General features: G+C 39.6%; 2 protein-coding genes across 3 annotated transcripts; both read right to left on the bottom strand.

The window, feature by feature from the left end:
* Positions 1–846: 846 nt before the first annotated feature.
* Positions 847–14,112, bottom strand: LOC120435427 (cytosolic sulfotransferase 3-like). Of its 2 annotated transcripts, none has more exons than XM_039605049.1 (9): positions 14,031–14,112; positions 13,444–13,582; positions 13,214–13,342; positions 13,020–13,120; positions 12,727–12,853; positions 12,546–12,643; positions 12,275–12,449; positions 12,079–12,203; positions 847–1,287 (listed from the first exon to the last, which is right to left on the bottom strand). In XM_039605049.1, the coding sequence occupies exons 1-8, from the start codon at positions 14,049–14,051 to the stop codon at positions 12,091–12,093; spliced, it is 903 nt and encodes a 300-aa protein (XP_039460983.1). In that variant the 5' UTR covers positions 14,052–14,112; the 3' UTR covers positions 847–1,287; positions 12,079–12,090. The 2 variants fall into 2 exon arrangements, with proteins under 2 accessions (XP_039460983.1, XP_039460982.1); XM_039605048.1 differs by lacking the exon at positions 847–1,287 and adding an exon at positions 11,622–11,689 and having other exon boundaries at positions 12,066–12,203.
* Positions 1,267–3,367, bottom strand: LOC120435426 (cytosolic sulfotransferase 3-like). The gene is made up of 8 exons (XM_039605047.1): positions 3,205–3,367; positions 2,653–2,791; positions 2,423–2,551; positions 2,229–2,329; positions 1,936–2,062; positions 1,755–1,852; positions 1,483–1,657; positions 1,267–1,412 (listed from the first exon to the last, which is right to left on the bottom strand). Exons 1-8 carry the CDS (start codon positions 3,295–3,297, stop codon positions 1,300–1,302), a joined length of 975 nt encoding a protein of 324 aa, XP_039460981.1. The 5' UTR covers positions 3,298–3,367; the 3' UTR covers positions 1,267–1,299.
* Positions 14,113–16,319: the final 2,207 nt, after the last annotated feature.

Below are 16,319 nucleotides of genomic sequence, written 5' to 3'. Positions count from 1 at the left end.
AGTGAGTCTCTGATCACATTCACCTGCGGCTCGTTAGATAATCAGGCTGTCTACTTAAGGCTGGAGCTGGACTTTCCATGCAGACCTCTCTGTGTTCTCTGAACCCTGTGAGCATAAAATGACGTTATGTTTGCAATCTACTTCTGTTTCTTGATCCATATTTGCGTACTTTAATCCTTTCAATCCTCAATCCAGTGCTCCAAGCAGAGATGCTTCTTTTAATTTTTTTACATTTTTATTTTCTTGACAAAATGTAGCAAATGTAGGCTGACCGTAGCCCTGCATACTTGTGACACATTCTCCAAAAATAATAATTTGATGAGTGAAAGACAATTTGAAATTTTTATTCTTCTTGATCTTTATTAATGACCTGCTTTGGGGTATATTGCAATTTGCGTATCATCTGGCTCAGCCTGAAATGTTACACTCACACGTTTCGTAATACCAAAAAAAAAAAAAAAAAAATATTAGACACAGTTAATTTTACAGAAAAAAAAAGTTACTCAAAACCTACCTGGTTCTGTGTGGAAAAAGTCATTTTTCACAGCATTGTAAACCTTTCTGTCTTTCGAGAACAAAGTTTGCAATCTTGAGCTCAAGTGCAGAAATAAATTGACAATACAGCCCCTCACTGTGCTTTTGGCTTCCATGCATTGATCCTCAGCAGGTCAGCCACCAATCAGAAGGTCGGTGGTTCGATCCCAGGCTGCCTCCTGGCTGCATGCCAAATGTCCTTGGGCAAGATACTAACCCCATGTTTGCCTACTGGTGGTGGTCAGAGGGCCCGGTGGCGCCAGTGTCCGGCAGCCTCGCCTCTGTCAGTGCACCCCAGGGCAGCTGTGGCTACAATGTAGCTTGCCATTGCCAGTGAGTGAATGTGTGTGTGAATGGGTGAATGACTGAATGTAGTGTAAAGCGCTTTGGGGTCCTTAGGGACTGAGTAAAGCACTATACAAATGCAGGCCATTTACAATAAAAGCACAGCGTGTACTTGACAGCTGTCCTGAAACCCAGGTACTGATGCACTATGCTACGTGGCAGTGATCTGTGAGGCTCTTAAATCATTGATATGAGAGAGAGAGAGAGTGACTAAGTCTTTCACAGGTTTATAGTCAGGACTTTTTCTTTAGGCCGATCTTTTGGAATGTCAGTTTGTAAAATTAAGGTATTTGGAGTGTTTATAATTCCACTGTATAATTTTGTCACATGTATGCCACAGTTTATTTAGATGAGATCTTTGTAATACACACTCCACAGCAGTAGCTACATACTATATCCAGTCTGTATGTTTGGCTCCGTTCAAATTTCTGTGCGGAACTGAAGTGTGGGATCTTTCATCTTCTTCTTGTAGTCTTCGTCAAAAACTTCATTCTGAGCGACGGTGAAGTGGTTCTTCCAGTCGCCAACCTTCCCTGCAGAAAAATAATAATTCAGGTATTTTTCTTAATGTTACCTGATGCATCACATTACTGTTCACTGTACCTTTTCTCATGAAGGGAGAAATCTTGAAATCCATAACCGGGAGTGTAGAATAGTTGGCCATCTCATTCTTTTTCATCTTATCAAACTGGACTCCACCTGAGATCATTTTCTTCTCCTCGGCTGAACGAGACAAACCGAGGAAGCTGCAGAGTTTGTCTATTTCCCGTTCAGTGTCCTGAAAACGCATCATGGAATTAATCACAGCATTAAAACCGTCTGGATGAGAGCATGAGAACATGCAGAAGAAAGTGCCAACAAAGAAATCAGATTACCTCAATCATATCTTCATAGAACATGTAATGAATATTTGAGTAATTCTGTTTCTTCTTCCACCAGCCATTCACATGGTCATACCAGGAGCCAAACGCCACTAAGATCAAAGAACAACACTTAAGCAATGAGAGGAAAATATCTACACCTTACGCTAAGGATAACTGTATTATTTATGCATACATTGTCCTTCCATGAATCTGTGGAAGTAGTTATTCCATTCACCAGCCTCTGGCTCTACCACATTCATGCGATCAAAGTGGAAATAAGACACCATGTTGTCCTTTGCATTGCGGGCTACATAAACGATCTGCAGAAGATGGAAAAAAGAAATCTTAAACTTTTACCAGAAGTAGACACTTTGGAGCTCATTATTAGGCTTAAAGGTTCAAGTTATGCCTGACATGTTGCCTTAGATTGCACTGTTATCAGAACTGTTATCAGCTTCTTGAAAAGCAGCACACAGGTTACTGTACCCTGCAGTTTTGCTCCCAGAAGGACTTTGGCACAAACTGGACGGGAAAATGTGTCTTAATGAGTCGAGGGGTGGTGGGCAGCTTGTCTGCCAGGTCTTTCCCTGCATGGGGGGTGAACATGGAGTAAGGAAAACTTTGATATGGGAAACAGGTAACATGATAATATAACCATAGTGATATGACTGATTGGTAACCTGAATCCAAAGATGGGATGGCAATCTCCAGGAAGGGTACTCTCTCATAGATGGGGATGGTTTTTTGCCTCTCTGGACACGTCTGACCAAAATACAGCAGGTCAAGGATCTGGGAGACCCATGTAGTTCCTAAAACGAGAGAGAGAGAGGCAAATAACTTGATCCCAACACTGACCTCTATACACACGTTTTGATGAACTATAATGTTTGTGCACCTTTGTTGGACTGACCTGCTTTGGGATATGTTGCAATAAGTATATCATCTGGTCTGGCCTGAAAGTTCTGAACATTCTCCCAGTTGTCTGTAAAATAGTGAACCATCGAGACTCCATGGAAATCAAACAGTTCTGGTCTGGTTGACAAAATTGCCTTTTGGGGAAAAAGAGAAAAAAAACAAACAGAGTGTGTGAACAGCAATTGCAGGGATTTGATTGTGGAGAAGAAAAAAGAGAAACTAGTGTTGGCAGTTGTAGGTAGTGAAGTCAGATTTGTTTCTACTTCTGAGTGACACAACAAATGATTAACAGCACAAAAGTACAGAGTGTGCTCAGAGATCAAGTCTTTGGCTGAACTCAACAAAAACACTGGTGCCAAGTGACAAAAAGAAGGTCTTAAAGCTTCAAACATTAGAAAATAAATAGAATATAGATTGCTCCTACATGCATTTAAAACCGCTTTCTTTTTAATAGCTCAGCCTCACATGCTTAACAAGAAACAAACTCCACAGCAGGAACCTGTAGCTAAAAACATCAAACTGTTTTGTTTAGAGATACCATACATACCTTCTCAGGATTAAGTGACATGTTCATTCCTGGTTTCTGCCTGTCTTTTGGTGTTGTAAGAAAAATTCTCCCCCTTTTCTGGTTGCATAACATACCATTGTTAGCTGGGCTCACTTCCACATGTAATCTGAAAGCCCCGCCCCTCTGGTTTCAGATTTCCTGACCCACATTCACTTAAAGTAGGCTTGGCCAACTCCAGGCCTCGAGGGCTGGTGTTCTGCAGGTTTTAGATCTTACCCTGGGTCAGCACACCTGAATCAAATGATTAGTTTATTACCAGGCCTCTGGAGAACTTCAAGACATACCACTGGAAGGAGCAGGAGAGAGAAGATGGTCATATCGAGATTGAGATTTGGACATACTGGGTTAAATGCTACATTATTCTTGATTGGGAAACATAATACGGGGAAATGTGTCTTCTGTGGAGACACAGAAACTATAGAGCATGTGATATTGCACTGTCAGAAATAGAGGAGACAATTAACCCAAAACCTTATTAATATGAAAATGAAACTGGATCTGGTTGACCTATTGCAAAAGGATTCTGGAAGTAAGAGTTACCAGGCTTTATTTCAGTTTTTTAAAGCGGGAAGAGTGTTTGAAAGGCTTTGAGGTTTTTTTGTTTTTTGGGGGGGCATCATTCCAGTCCACACTCCATACTACACTGTAAACCCGGATAAGTTCAATACACTTAAATCGTTTGAGGAAACCGATTCCCTTCAAATGATTTGAGTAATCAACCCAAAACAAAAAATTAACTGATTTAGTCAAGTAAACTTAAAAGTAAAATTGTCACAATTTACTATATTGAGTCATCGCTACCTAAAGTGTTTAAGTATTCAATATTTCAAAAATAATTTGTTTAAGTACAGTTAACTTAATACTAATAGAAAAAACTAAATTGTTTAAGTGGTGCTAATATTACAAAACTCACTTTTTTATGTAGTGTTTAATTAAAAGCGTCTTTTAATTAAATGTATTATTATTACTAAAACTTAATATGTCAAGGCAAACACACTCAAAACCAAAGACCACTAAAGTGTTTCTTGTTTTTTTTTTTTTTACTTTATTTATAACAAAACAAGACTTTTGTTTTCCTTTGAACAGTATTCCAATTTTTACACATGGCGCTTCTAAGAAGACATTTCTTTCAGAAACAAACACAATATTTCAGTTGTTCCTAGCCACTTTTTGACAAGAATTTATTTGTGGTCTCTGAGGTAGTTTTTTTTTGAACAGTAAGTTTTTTGTTTGCACAATTGGACTTCCAATAAAACATTTTCTTTAAAACAATCCTTTTAAACAGATAAAACTGTGTATCACAAGTAAAGAACTTTGGTGCGCGACACTCTGGGTAACAAGTTGTAACAGTAAAACTTATTTTCACAAATATTTTAACTTGGAAAAATAAAAACTATGGAATAAGGAATGGCCCCAGCGAGACAATGAAATTAAAGGAATAGTTCACTGATTTTACATAATAAGATATGTTCTTACCTTAGCTTTGACGAGTTGATGTGTACCAGTCTTGTCTTTGTGCGTGCCCTCAGTCATGCAAATGGAGCAAAGCCTTTCCCATATATTCCAAATACCTCCACTTTTTGCTCCTTTTAGAAGCTACCGAGCTCCCCACGTTTTCCCTATTTATGTAAAATTACATGAAAAGTGACACTCTCAAGTTTAGTTTCACTAAATTTAACGTGTGGATTTTCTAAGCCGATAAGAAGGGGTACTATATTACAAGGTGTAATAACACTGTAGGAGCACTTCTTCATCCCCCAGTAACTCAGTCTATGCTCCAGAGTGCACTAGGGTTACTGCGCGCTTGTAATATAGTGCCCCTTTTATCGGCTTAAAAATCTATACGTTAAATTTAGTGAAACTAAACTTAGATAGTGTAACTTTTCATGTAATTTTACATAAATAGGGAAAACGTGGAGGAGCTCGGTAGCTTCTAAAAGGAGCAAAAAGTGGAGGTAGTTGAATATATGGGAGAGCCTTTCTCTCGCACAAAGACAAGACAGGGTATGCATCAACTCTTCAAAGCTAAGGTAAGAACATATCTCAGTATGTAAAATCAGTGAACTACTCCTTTAAGCCCTGGTTTTGCCATCCACTAAAAACAAAAAGACAATTACAAACACAATAATGACTTCCTGAACTTGAGAAAAAGCTGCTCAATGAAGAGTGAACATTCAATGTATCTATGCACACATTGAAAGCTCATTTTTAGCCTTTGGAGTTTTGGAGGAGGATCGTTTCGTCCCAGATTCAGCATAATCTGCTGGATAAACAGGAATGTATTCTTCATGCACTTTGGGTACTCCAAGTGGAGTGCATAAGTCAGTCCAAACAGGAGACACATTGCCAAAGGAAGACTGCAGATGGAATCCATTACCACATTGCCCTCTAGAAGGATCCCCAGCTGGGAGGGGTTCAGTTCTTGCTCTGGACTTCCGTTTTCACCATTGAAGATGATTCCTATTGGGATTTCAAGGTCACCATCAGCAGCATTCTACAGAGGGGGGAAAAACTGTGAGTTAACCTGTTGGTGGAGAGTAACACAAGTATAAAAGGTCAAAGTATTGTATTTCTATAAATGGTCTTTATTATTTAAGTACAAGTTAATTGTTCAAATAAAAAAAATAAAAAACAGGAAAATTTGGGGAATCTGTAAGGGTTTATTGTCATTATACAACTGTATAATGAAGTTTGTCCTCTGCATTTGACCCATTCTTCAATGTTGATAAGGCAGCAACCCGTCAAGAGAATGGGTTTTTGTAGATTGGCTGCAGGAGCCTGTACAGCAGGTTGCGACCTAGGCTTAACCTGGAAGGAGGATTAACCTGTTGTGCATATTTTTGTAATTTTTCTTTCATAAAGATGATGAGCTTCATCTAACACCGTCCACTGGTTCACTCTTCTACTCTGGTCCACTCCAGTTGTACATTCTCATTTCGCTCTCTGTAGAACATGTCTCACCCCATAGGCTGACCAGCAACAGCTTTTTTCGGTTGCACTGCAAAGCCATTTAGACCTTTGTCCCCAGTCCCACCCAGTCCCTTTTTTCAGTTTTCTGAGTCATTAAAGGAATTGTGACAAATTGAAGGGCTTAAATGAAACTTAAAAGTTTTACAGTTTTTAAAGTTGGCATTAAGTTGTAATTTCTTGATCTTTTATCCACAAATTCATAAAAAATACAAAAAGTATGGACCAAAGCAAGTGCGAGTTGTTTTTGGGACGTAACCCCCACGGTAAACGAGGGTTCACTGTAGATTGAATTAGCGTGCACATTTGCATAATATAACATGCAACTTAGGGGTGGGCGATATAAACGATATACGATAGAAACGATATAGATTTGACCAACGATAGAGATTTTGACTATATCGCTCTATCGCGATAGCGCATGTTGATGATGTCATCAAGCTGCGCCTGTTTTGGTAGAAAGTATCACAGCGGCTACAACCATTATCATCAGTAAATTATGTTCTGACTGAAGTTTGGCCCGTGTATAGCATCCTGCTATGCGATTGCATTTGTCCCTAACCAACAGAATCCCTCACGTGAACTTTTATCGAGTGAAAAAAAAGTTGCCGTTCATCCTCCAGCTTCACTGTGCTAATGTTATGCTAACATAGCTGTGTCGCTAGCAATCACGTAGCACAACATTATATACCAGGTAGTCCAACTTCGGTAACCCTGCAAACGCCACTGCTGTTTAGTTTTCTGTCTTCATTTATGTTGGAAGTGGTAGCAGAATTGTACGTTTTAATTAGTTTCAAAAATCTCTCAGTCAGAACATGGTATGAAATGTTTAGGTGTAAACTAGCGAGCTAACTTCCTGTTAACCTCTAACTCCGTTAAATTTAATAAATTCTGTTTTCATGGATGCATGGATGTTAAACTTAATTGTTACACCTGATAAAGCAGCAATGCTGATGATTTAATTAAAGATGAAAGAATTTAGACTGTTTTTAACTCTCAGTGTTCGTTTGACTTTGGGACCTGAAAGGGACGGAGTTTTGGACCCAGATTACTCCTCACCACGGCAGCCGTAATGCTCTGACAATCCATCAAGCAGTCCATCAGCAGGCTTACCAAAGTTGTACTAAAACATTTTTTAACAGATCGGTTCAAGGTCAGTGAGCACAACCAGAATTCATACATAAGGCACACTCTCGATTTTTGAGAAAATTAAAGGATTTTAAGTGTGCCTTATAGTGTGGAAAATACCTTATACAGAAGAAAAGAATATATCGTGATATATATCGTTATTGCACATGCTTCAAATTATATCGTGATATGAATTTTAGGCCATATCGCCCAGCCCTAATGCAACTATTTTTGCTTAAAGTTGAAATACAAAGATTTAACTCACCAGTTTGCGTGGAGGTTTGAGGAAAAGTACTCCCTATCGACTGTAGACTGAAACAAACATGTCCAATCCCAGGCAAAACCACCAAAAAAACGACTTGTCTTAATTTTTTCTGACAAACAAGTCCAGACGTGTCTTCGGTTCCAGTGCCGGGAAAAATATGGGAGGGCAACAAAAACTTAAAAATAGTGAAAGTGCTTTCAACTAAACATAATCAGTAAACATCAAATTTACTTTTATTATTTGAGTGTTGAGTTTAAAACTTATTCTCTTATAAAAAATTGAACTTAAACTATTTATTAGAATAAACTTAAAATAGAAAGGACCATGTTAAATGTATTCATTTTAGTGCATCACATGCAAAACAATATAGGTTAAGTGCAAAAAGCTTCCACCAATGAGTTCTGTCTGACACAGTTATATGATTTTAGTTTTACAAAGAAAATTAATTACCATCAGTGATTATAGCTAAACCATTTGAATGCAAATAACTTTTGGGATTACAGTGTATAGTGGTGGCAGTAATGCACCAATCAATTGTTTGCCAACCGCCAATAACATTTAAGAAGAAAGAGGAAGAAGAAGAAGAAGAAGAGGAAGGAAGAGGAAGAAAGAAGAAGAAGAAGAAGAAGAACTTCAAGACATGGGCCGTTTATCAATGCCCAAGTACGCGAGTACGTACTCGCGTTCTCGGTGAGTACGTACTCGCCGAGAACGCACGGGAGTACGTACTACCGAGAACGCGAGCACGGACTCGCGATATGTACAATTGGAACACCTGCGTGCGTGATGATGTCACAGGTCCGGAGTTTTTACTGCCGTCCCCTCCTAATTTAACTGTGAGTAACATGTTATGAAGCTTTAATCACAGCCAAGCCGGTTTACTCAAACACTGAAATAAACCAAACATTAACATTTAGAAGTGATCTAAGTGACTTATATATCATTTTTAACCTCAGTAGTGAAACCTCTATTAATAAAAATAGTGTACATGTACATACGTGTACATACCTTAATAAAAAACAAGCAGGTGAGATGTTAGAACGCTTTTATTTCTATTCTAGTGGACACTCAATACTATAGACAGCTGCTGGAGTTTCTTTAACCTGAGTAGTGAGAAGTCCGCGAGCGGGGGGGGCGGGGGGTTGAAAACGATGTGCCGGGAGTCCGCTGTTGAGTTTTGGACGAAATGCATTCTGGGATATATAGCTGTCCCAAGTCCACACCGATGCATGCTCGATAAAACTGGCGGATCGAGAACACATCCGGGACTTTTTCGCGTTCTCGGCTTGATGCGTACTTCGAATTGGAACAGTACTTGGTCTCCGACTGATGACGTATCACGAGTACACGAGAACGCAAGTACGCACAAGTACGCATATTGATAAACGCCCTCGTTGAGGAGGTAATAGCCATTTAAATCAGCTGTGATGAATCAAGGACACATCTAAAACCTGCAGGACACCGGCCCTCGAGGCCTGGGTTTAGACACCACTGACTTAAAGGATTTGACGTGTTTCAAATGAATTCCATATTCTATTTGGTGTGAAATTTTAAGTAAGTAATATTTTTAAAAAGCACATCATATGCTGTACACTGGATAGAGATTAGAAGTGTGCATTTATTTATTTATCTTTTTTTGTGAGTTTTTTGTAATGAGTTGGAGGAAGTTAGACCACTGACCAAAGAGTTTTAAACACACAAGGGTCATGGAAAGTGAATAAATGTATGAGAATCCCAATTTAAAAATGAAAAATCATTAAGAAAAGGTTAATTTGACTTTAAAATGACAGCTTTGAATTTGAGCCACAGACAATTTGAGCTGTCCTTTATTTGTCAAAAAAAAGTGTCAAAATAAAGGATGCCTTTGAGGGCGTAGTGGCCCAGAAACAAGCAGGACAGCTTAAAAATTAGAAATTTAAGAGCAAAGACAAATTTAAAGGTTAGCACCTCAGTGGATTTAGCATTTGTCCCTAGCCTACATCTCATTTCTCTGTTCTTCTTGTTCTCACCTCACTGCAAGCACTACAAGCTTGCAATATATCTGCTTCATTTCTCATTAAATATCACGCAAACCACCTGACCGTGAAACTGCTTGTTAGTCAGTTGTCTGAATAATTTTGAGCTTCTGAAAATGGAAGTCGTGTATAGAAACAGAGGTAATTCTTACACAGTTCAGTTTGGGCAAAATTTCTTGAATTGAAGCTAAAAGCCTGAACTTCGAGCGCATATTGATGGTTTGATTTAATATCTGCTGCAGTGATGTACAGAGGCAAAACTACAAAACTAACTGTAGCTTGTTGGTCTGGAAACTTCAGAAAATTAATTGTCTCAAATTTAAGAAAGTGCCTTAAGCTATTGTTTTTTTGTTTTGTTTTGGGGTTTTTTCCCTAATGGCCAGTAGGAACTGACTCCTCTACTCATGGAAAGAAGTCCTTAAAGTGTATGGAAAAATCATCTTACTGCTCACATGATTCCACAGAAGACTTAATAGCCATGGATGGTATGCTAACATGTTCGAGAGACTATGTCTGTAACATACAACCAGTACTGTCCAAAAGTGAGCAAATTTTTTTTTTTCTGTTGTTAATCTAATGATGCAGCCTGTCCACAAAGACTACAAATTAGTTTGTTTAGCTTGAGTTGTACCCTGATGTAGAAATTCTTAGGCTTCCCCTACATCCTAAATCCCAGTATAACCCCTGTTCCCCATGCTTTTGTTTCTGCTGAGTCAGGCTTTGGTACCTGGTGTACATTCCCTTGTTTTGACAGAACAATTTTTTCTGACCAAAATACAGCAGATCAGTAACGTAGATAACCGTTGTTTCCTATAAATGTGGTGTACTAAAATTAATGTGTTGGTTCCAGGCATTCACACATGCATCTATTTAAAATGTATAATGCAAAGCAAATTTTGTCACTGACTCAAACAGTAGTAGGACAGGCCTAAACAAACGTAACAAACTGAATGATGCAACAAAAGGGGATCAAAAGGGGAGGGGAGAAGCAAGGGGCCTAGAAAATAGAAACAGCAGACTGGAGGTAATGTTCAAGATGGAAATGGTCAGCAGCAGTACTCAAGTAGGTTGTGGCATTTAAACAACGTTCAGTGTGCCAAGAAAATATGCCCACACATTTTTTTCCCACTCTCCAATTTTGGTGAGCACATACAAATTATATCCTCAGTTTCCTGTTCTTAGGTGATATTAGTGGCGCCCACTGTGGTCTTCTACTGCTTTAGCCCATCTGCTTTGAAATGTTGTGTGTTCAGAGATGCTCTTCTGTTTACCTTGGCTATAACAAGTGATTATTTTAGTGCCTTCCTGTTAGGTTCAAGCAGTCTGACCATTCTTCTCTGAGCTTTCAACACATCAACATGTCATTTACACCCAGGTAAGTGCTGCTCATTGGCTATTTTCCTTTTTTTCATCTCTATAAACTCTATAGATATTTTGCTGGAAAATCCCAGTAGTTCTACTGAATTACTTAGACCAGCTTAGCAACCATGCCATTCTGATTTTGTTTTTAAACACAGAGTTGCTGCCCTGTGATTGGCTGATTGGATCTGTGCGTTAACGAGCAGTTGAACAGATGTACCCTAAGGAGTGAGGCGAGTGTATAATAAGTATAAATCATGCATTCATGTACAACTAAGAAGACTATGGACAATGACTGACTAATGAAATTGAAGACAGCAGTAATGCAACATCCAAGTATGGCAACTGCAATCAAAACCACAAAAATGAAGATTCAGTTTTGGTCGGATTAAGATCTTGTTTTGTTAAACAGTGTTGTTCAACAGTATCTGTTTGATCTTTTTAAAAATTCAATAATGTTAGTAAGATCAAATATTTTCTTATTTTAGTGTTTGTATGGGATGTTTTTGATTGAAAACAAAATGATGCCATCCTTATAACTGTAACTTCTTATTGATTGTTTTATTAGTCAAGACAGTATGGGTTGTTTTGGGCACATACATGTCTTAAATATTCACTGTCAGAGATGACATTCCTGTTAATTTAACTGATGATTCATAAAGTTCATTTAAAGTTTATTTATTTCAGTAAACAGATCAGCACTTTCATGCTTCAATTTTTTTCATACTATATTCAATTCAATTCAATTCAATTTTATTTATATAGCGCCAAATCACAACAAAGTCGCCTCAAGGCGCTTTATATTGTACAGTAGATCGCACAATAATAAATACAGAGAAAACCCAACAATCATATGACCCCTATGAGCAAGCACTTTGGCGACAGTGGGAAGGAAAAACTCCTTTTAACAGGAAGAAACCTCCGGCAGAACCAGGCTCAGGGAGGGCGGCCATCTGCTGCGACCGGTTGGGGTGAAAGAAGAAAAAAACAGGATAAAGACATGCTGTGGAAGAGAGACAGAGATTAATAACAGATATGATTCGATGCAGAGAGGTCTATTAACACATAGTGAGTGAGAAAGGTGACTGGAAGGGAAAAACTCATATATCCAGTCTGTATGTTTGGCTCTGTTCAAATTTCAGTGCGGAACTGAAGTGTGGGATCTTTCATCTTCTTCTTGTAGTCTTCGTCAAAAACTTCATTCTGAGCGACGGTGAAGTGGTTCTTCCAGTCGCCAACCTTCCCTGCAGAAAAAATAATAATTCAGGTATTTTTCCTAATGTTACCAAATACATCACAATACTGTTCACTGTACCTTTTCTCATGAAGGGAGAAATCTTGAAATCCATAATCGGGAGTGTAGAATAGTTGGCCATCTCATTCTTTTTCATCTTATCAAACTGGACTCCACCTGAGATCATTTTCCTCTCCTCGGCTGAACGAGACAAACCGAGGAAGCTGCAGAGTTTGTCTATTTCCCGTTCAGTGTCCTGGAAACACATCATGGAATTATCGCGGCATTAAAACAGTCTGGATGAGAGCATGAGAACATGCAGAAGAAAGTGCCAACAAAGAAATCAGATTACCTCAATCATATCTTCATAGAACATGTAATGAATATTTGAGTAATTCTGTTTCTTCTTCCACCAGCCATTCACATGGTCATACCAGGAGCCAAACACCACTAAGATCAAAGAACAACACTTAAGCAATGAGAGGAAAATATCTACACCTTACGCTAAGGATAACTGTATTATTTATGCATACATTGTCCTTCCAAAAATCTGTGGAAGTAGTTATTCCATTCACCAGCCTCTGGCTGAATCGCATTCATGCGATCAAAGTGGAAATAAGACACCATGTTGTCCTTTGCATTGCGGGCTACATAAACGATCTGCAGAAGATGGAAAAAAGAAATCTTAAACTTTTACCAGAAGTAGACACTTTGGAGCTCATTATTAGGCTTAAAGGTTCAAGTTATGCCTGACATGTTGCCTTAGATTGCACTGTTATCAGAACTGTTGTCAGCTTCTTGAAAAACAGCACACAGGTTACTGTACCCTGCAGTTTTGCTCCCAGAAGGACTTTGGCACAAACTGGACGGGAAAATGTGTCTTAATGAGTCGAGGGGTGGTGGGCAGCTTGTCTGCCAGGTCTTTCCCTGCATGGGGGGTGAACATGGAGTAAGGAAAACTTTGATATGGGAAACAGGTAACATGATAATATAACCATAGTGATATGACTGATTGGTAACCTGAATCCAAAGATGGGATGGCAATCTCCAGGAAGGGTACTCTCTCATAGATGGGGATGTTATTTTGCCTCTCTGGACACGTCTGACCAAAATACAGCAGGTCAAGGATCTGGGAGACCCATGTAGTTCCTAGAACGAGAGAGAGAGAGGCAAATAACTTGATCCCAACACTGACCTCTATACACACATTTTGATGAGCTATAAAGTTTGTGCACCTTTGTTGGACTGACCTGCTTTGGGATATGTTGCAATAAGTATATCATCTGGTCTGGCCTGAAAGTTCTGAACATTCTCCCAGTTGTCTGTAAAATAGTGAGTCATTGAGACTCCATGGAAATCAAACAGTTCTGGTCTGGTTGACAAAATTGCCTTTTGGGGAAAAAGAGAAAAGAAAAAAACAGACATCTGAATGTGTGAACAGCAACTGCAGGGATTTGATTGTGGAGAAGAAAAAGAGTAACAAGTGTTGGCAGTTGTGGGTAGTGAAGTCAAGTAGTGCTTCAAGCTTATTTCTACAAGTCCTCTATAAAGAGAGTGATACAACAAATGATTAACAGCCTAAAAGCACTTGTGCTTATAGATCAAGTCTTTGGTTGAACTCAATAAAAACACTGGGGCCAAGTGACAAAAAGAGGGTCTTAAACTTTCACATATTGTAAAATGAATTGATTATCGATTGCTCCTACATGCATTCAAGCTACTTTCTTTGTTAATAGCTCAGAATTACATGTTTAACAAATAAAAACTCCATTAAAGGAAACCAAACTGTAGCCAAAAAAGATACTAAAAAAGTTTTGTTTAGAGATATCATACATACCTTTTCAGGGTTAAGGGACATGTTCTGGGTTCCGCCTCGCTTCTCTGAATGTATTACTCCCTGACCAGCTGAGTGTTTTCTCCCAAACGTCTGGTTGCGAAACACACCACTATCAGCATATGCGAGCTTTCCGTTGCGATGTGAAAGTTCAGCCCTTCCCTCTTGTTCATACAAACCCAAATCAGAAAAAGTTGGGACAGTATGGAAAAGTATAGAATATAGTGATTTCTAAATTTACTTTGCAGACGATATGAACACAAAGTGTTGTCATGTTTTGTCTGGTCAACTTTATTTAATTTGTAAATATAAATCCTTTCCTTTCATTCCGACCTGCAGCACATTCCAAAAAAGGATCCAGTTGTGGGGCATCAAGTCATGGGCCTTCTTGTAGTCAATCCAAGCGGTGCACAGGTTGTTGAGCCAGGCTTTGTAGTCTCGGCTGCTCTGTCTACCAGTAACTGGTGTTTCACTACACTGATATTGATACTCGTGCCAATTCCTTTCAGTGCCCGCTCATGTATTGAGCCATATGCCTATTCATCTTAGCTGCTATGATGCCTGACAGGAGCTTCCATGTTGTACTGAGGCAGGTTATTGGCTGGTAGTAAGATGGGACCGGTCCATTCTGGGGATCCTTGGGGATCAGGACTTTCTGGCCTTTCTGACACCAGACGCCATTCTGGGTCTCTCTCATTGACTAGCAGCTGGTTCATTTGTGCTGCTAGGAGTTCATTGAGTGCAGTTGGCTTCTTTAGCCAGCAGGCGTGAACCATGTCCAGGCCTGATGCTGTCCAGCTCTTCATACTTGAGACCCTTTCTTGGATGTCAAGCACTGTGATGGTTACTTGACCCTGTTCAGGGTAACAGCTTCCCCGGACCCTGTTTAGGGAAGTTGCTGTGATCTGCTCTTAGATCCACGAGCCACTGAATATTGTTGTTATACATAGCATCCTTGTCCCATATGTTCTTCCAGTATTACTCTGTCTCCAGACTTGGTAGTGCTGCTGTTCTCGTATTGTTCCCATGCCACTGAGAATACACCCTGGATGGTTCTGTGGAGAGCAGCTGGTTTATTCTCCTGCCTTCTATATCTCTGGTATACCTATTCAAGCGGCTGGCCAAGGCTGTGTGAGTCAGACTTGACCAGCACCTTTCACCATGGGCCACTCTGGAAAAGGAATCAGTCCAGCCTTCTCCAGGAGTTTGGTTCCAGGACCCTTATGTCGAGGTGAACCCAACTATATCTAGTTATCTAGGTTTCTTTCCTGCTAGCAAGACAGTTCACTTCCCACAAAACAAAGTCTGTGATGCTTTGGGGCTGTCAATATGCCTAGCCCTTGCCTTTGCCTGCTACTCAGCTTACACTGACCTTGGCCCTGGTGCCTGTCATTGTGCATGGTAGGCCCACAGGATGGTGGATTCATACAGTATGATCTCTTGAAGCTGTGCCTGAACAAGCTCCATTAATCCAGATCCAGTCAACCAGAGTCTACAGCTGCCAGCAAGCTTCCAGCTTCCCAATCTGGCTTCAAATCCTTGCCCATTCCTTTGATTTCAGCTCCATGGTGAGATTAGATGGACAGCGTTTGTGAACAGCAGTTTTCAGATCTTGCAGCAATTTCCAGGGATAAAGTTCATTAGCATGATTTCCCAAGCCTTGAACATCCCACGGAGCACTGTTCAAGCCATCATTCAGAAATGGAAGGAGTATGGCACAACCTACCAACCCGTCCACCTAAGACTCAAGGCCGACCTAAACTCACAGGCCGAACAAGGAGAGCTCTTAAGAAATGCTGCCAAGAGGCCCATGGTGACTCTGGACGAGCTGCACAGATCTCCCATAGGACAACTGTTAGTCGACACTGCACAAAGTTCTAATGGGAGACCATTGTATTAGAAAATACTGCTCCCCAGGGGGACCAGAAGAAAAGATCCTCTGGTCAGATGTGATAAGGTGGTGGTTAATTAGAAGCTGTTTATTAAAACCATCTTGGTGGCATATTAATTTGTCTTTCAGTTTGTATATGATTTTGTGATATCTTTGGAGGTTAACTATAACCTTCCAGCAGGACAACGTTTTAACATGCCAGGCCAATGTTGTCACTCAAACAAAAATACAAGGTACAGGTGTACTACTCAAACGGTGCATTTTCCACATTTATATTTTATATTTAGTTTATAAATAGTATTGACTAATTAAAATATGATAAGGGGCTATAGTTGTATTCATTTTGTCTTGGGTAAACCACATTCTCAAAACTCCCACACACAGAGGAATTCATATTGATT

This window comes from Oreochromis aureus, linkage group 20 (assembly GCF_013358895.1).
Source record: "Oreochromis aureus strain Israel breed Guangdong linkage group 20, ZZ_aureus, whole genome shotgun sequence".
NCBI lineage: Eukaryota > Metazoa > Chordata > Actinopteri > Cichliformes > Cichlidae > Oreochromis > Oreochromis aureus.
The sequence above is the reverse complement of the archived record's forward strand: the minus strand, read 5'-3'. Positions and strand labels throughout refer to the sequence as shown.

Coding starts and splice junctions, on each gene's coding strand:
- LOC120435426 (XM_039605047.1), bottom strand. CDS start 3,297: ATGTTATGCAACCAGAAAAGGGGGAGAATTTTTCTTACAACACCAAAA. Junction 2,792..3,204: donor TGTCACTTAATCCTGAGAAG/GTATGTATGGTA, acceptor TTTCCCCAAAAG/GCAATTTTGTCAACCAGACC. Junction 2,063..2,228: donor TCTGGGAGCAAAACTGCAGG/GTACAGTAACCT, acceptor CATCTTCTGCAG/ATCGTTTATGTAGCCCGCAA.
- LOC120435427 (XM_039605049.1), bottom strand. CDS start 14,051: ATGTCCCTTAACCCTGAAAAG. Junction 13,343..13,443: donor TGCAACATATCCCAAAGCAG/GTCAGTCCAACA, acceptor CTCTCGTTCTAG/GAACTACATGGGTCTCCCAG. Junction 12,450..12,545: donor TCTATGAAGATATGATTGAG/GTAATCTGATTT, acceptor ATGTGTTTCCAG/GACACTGAACGGGAAATAGA.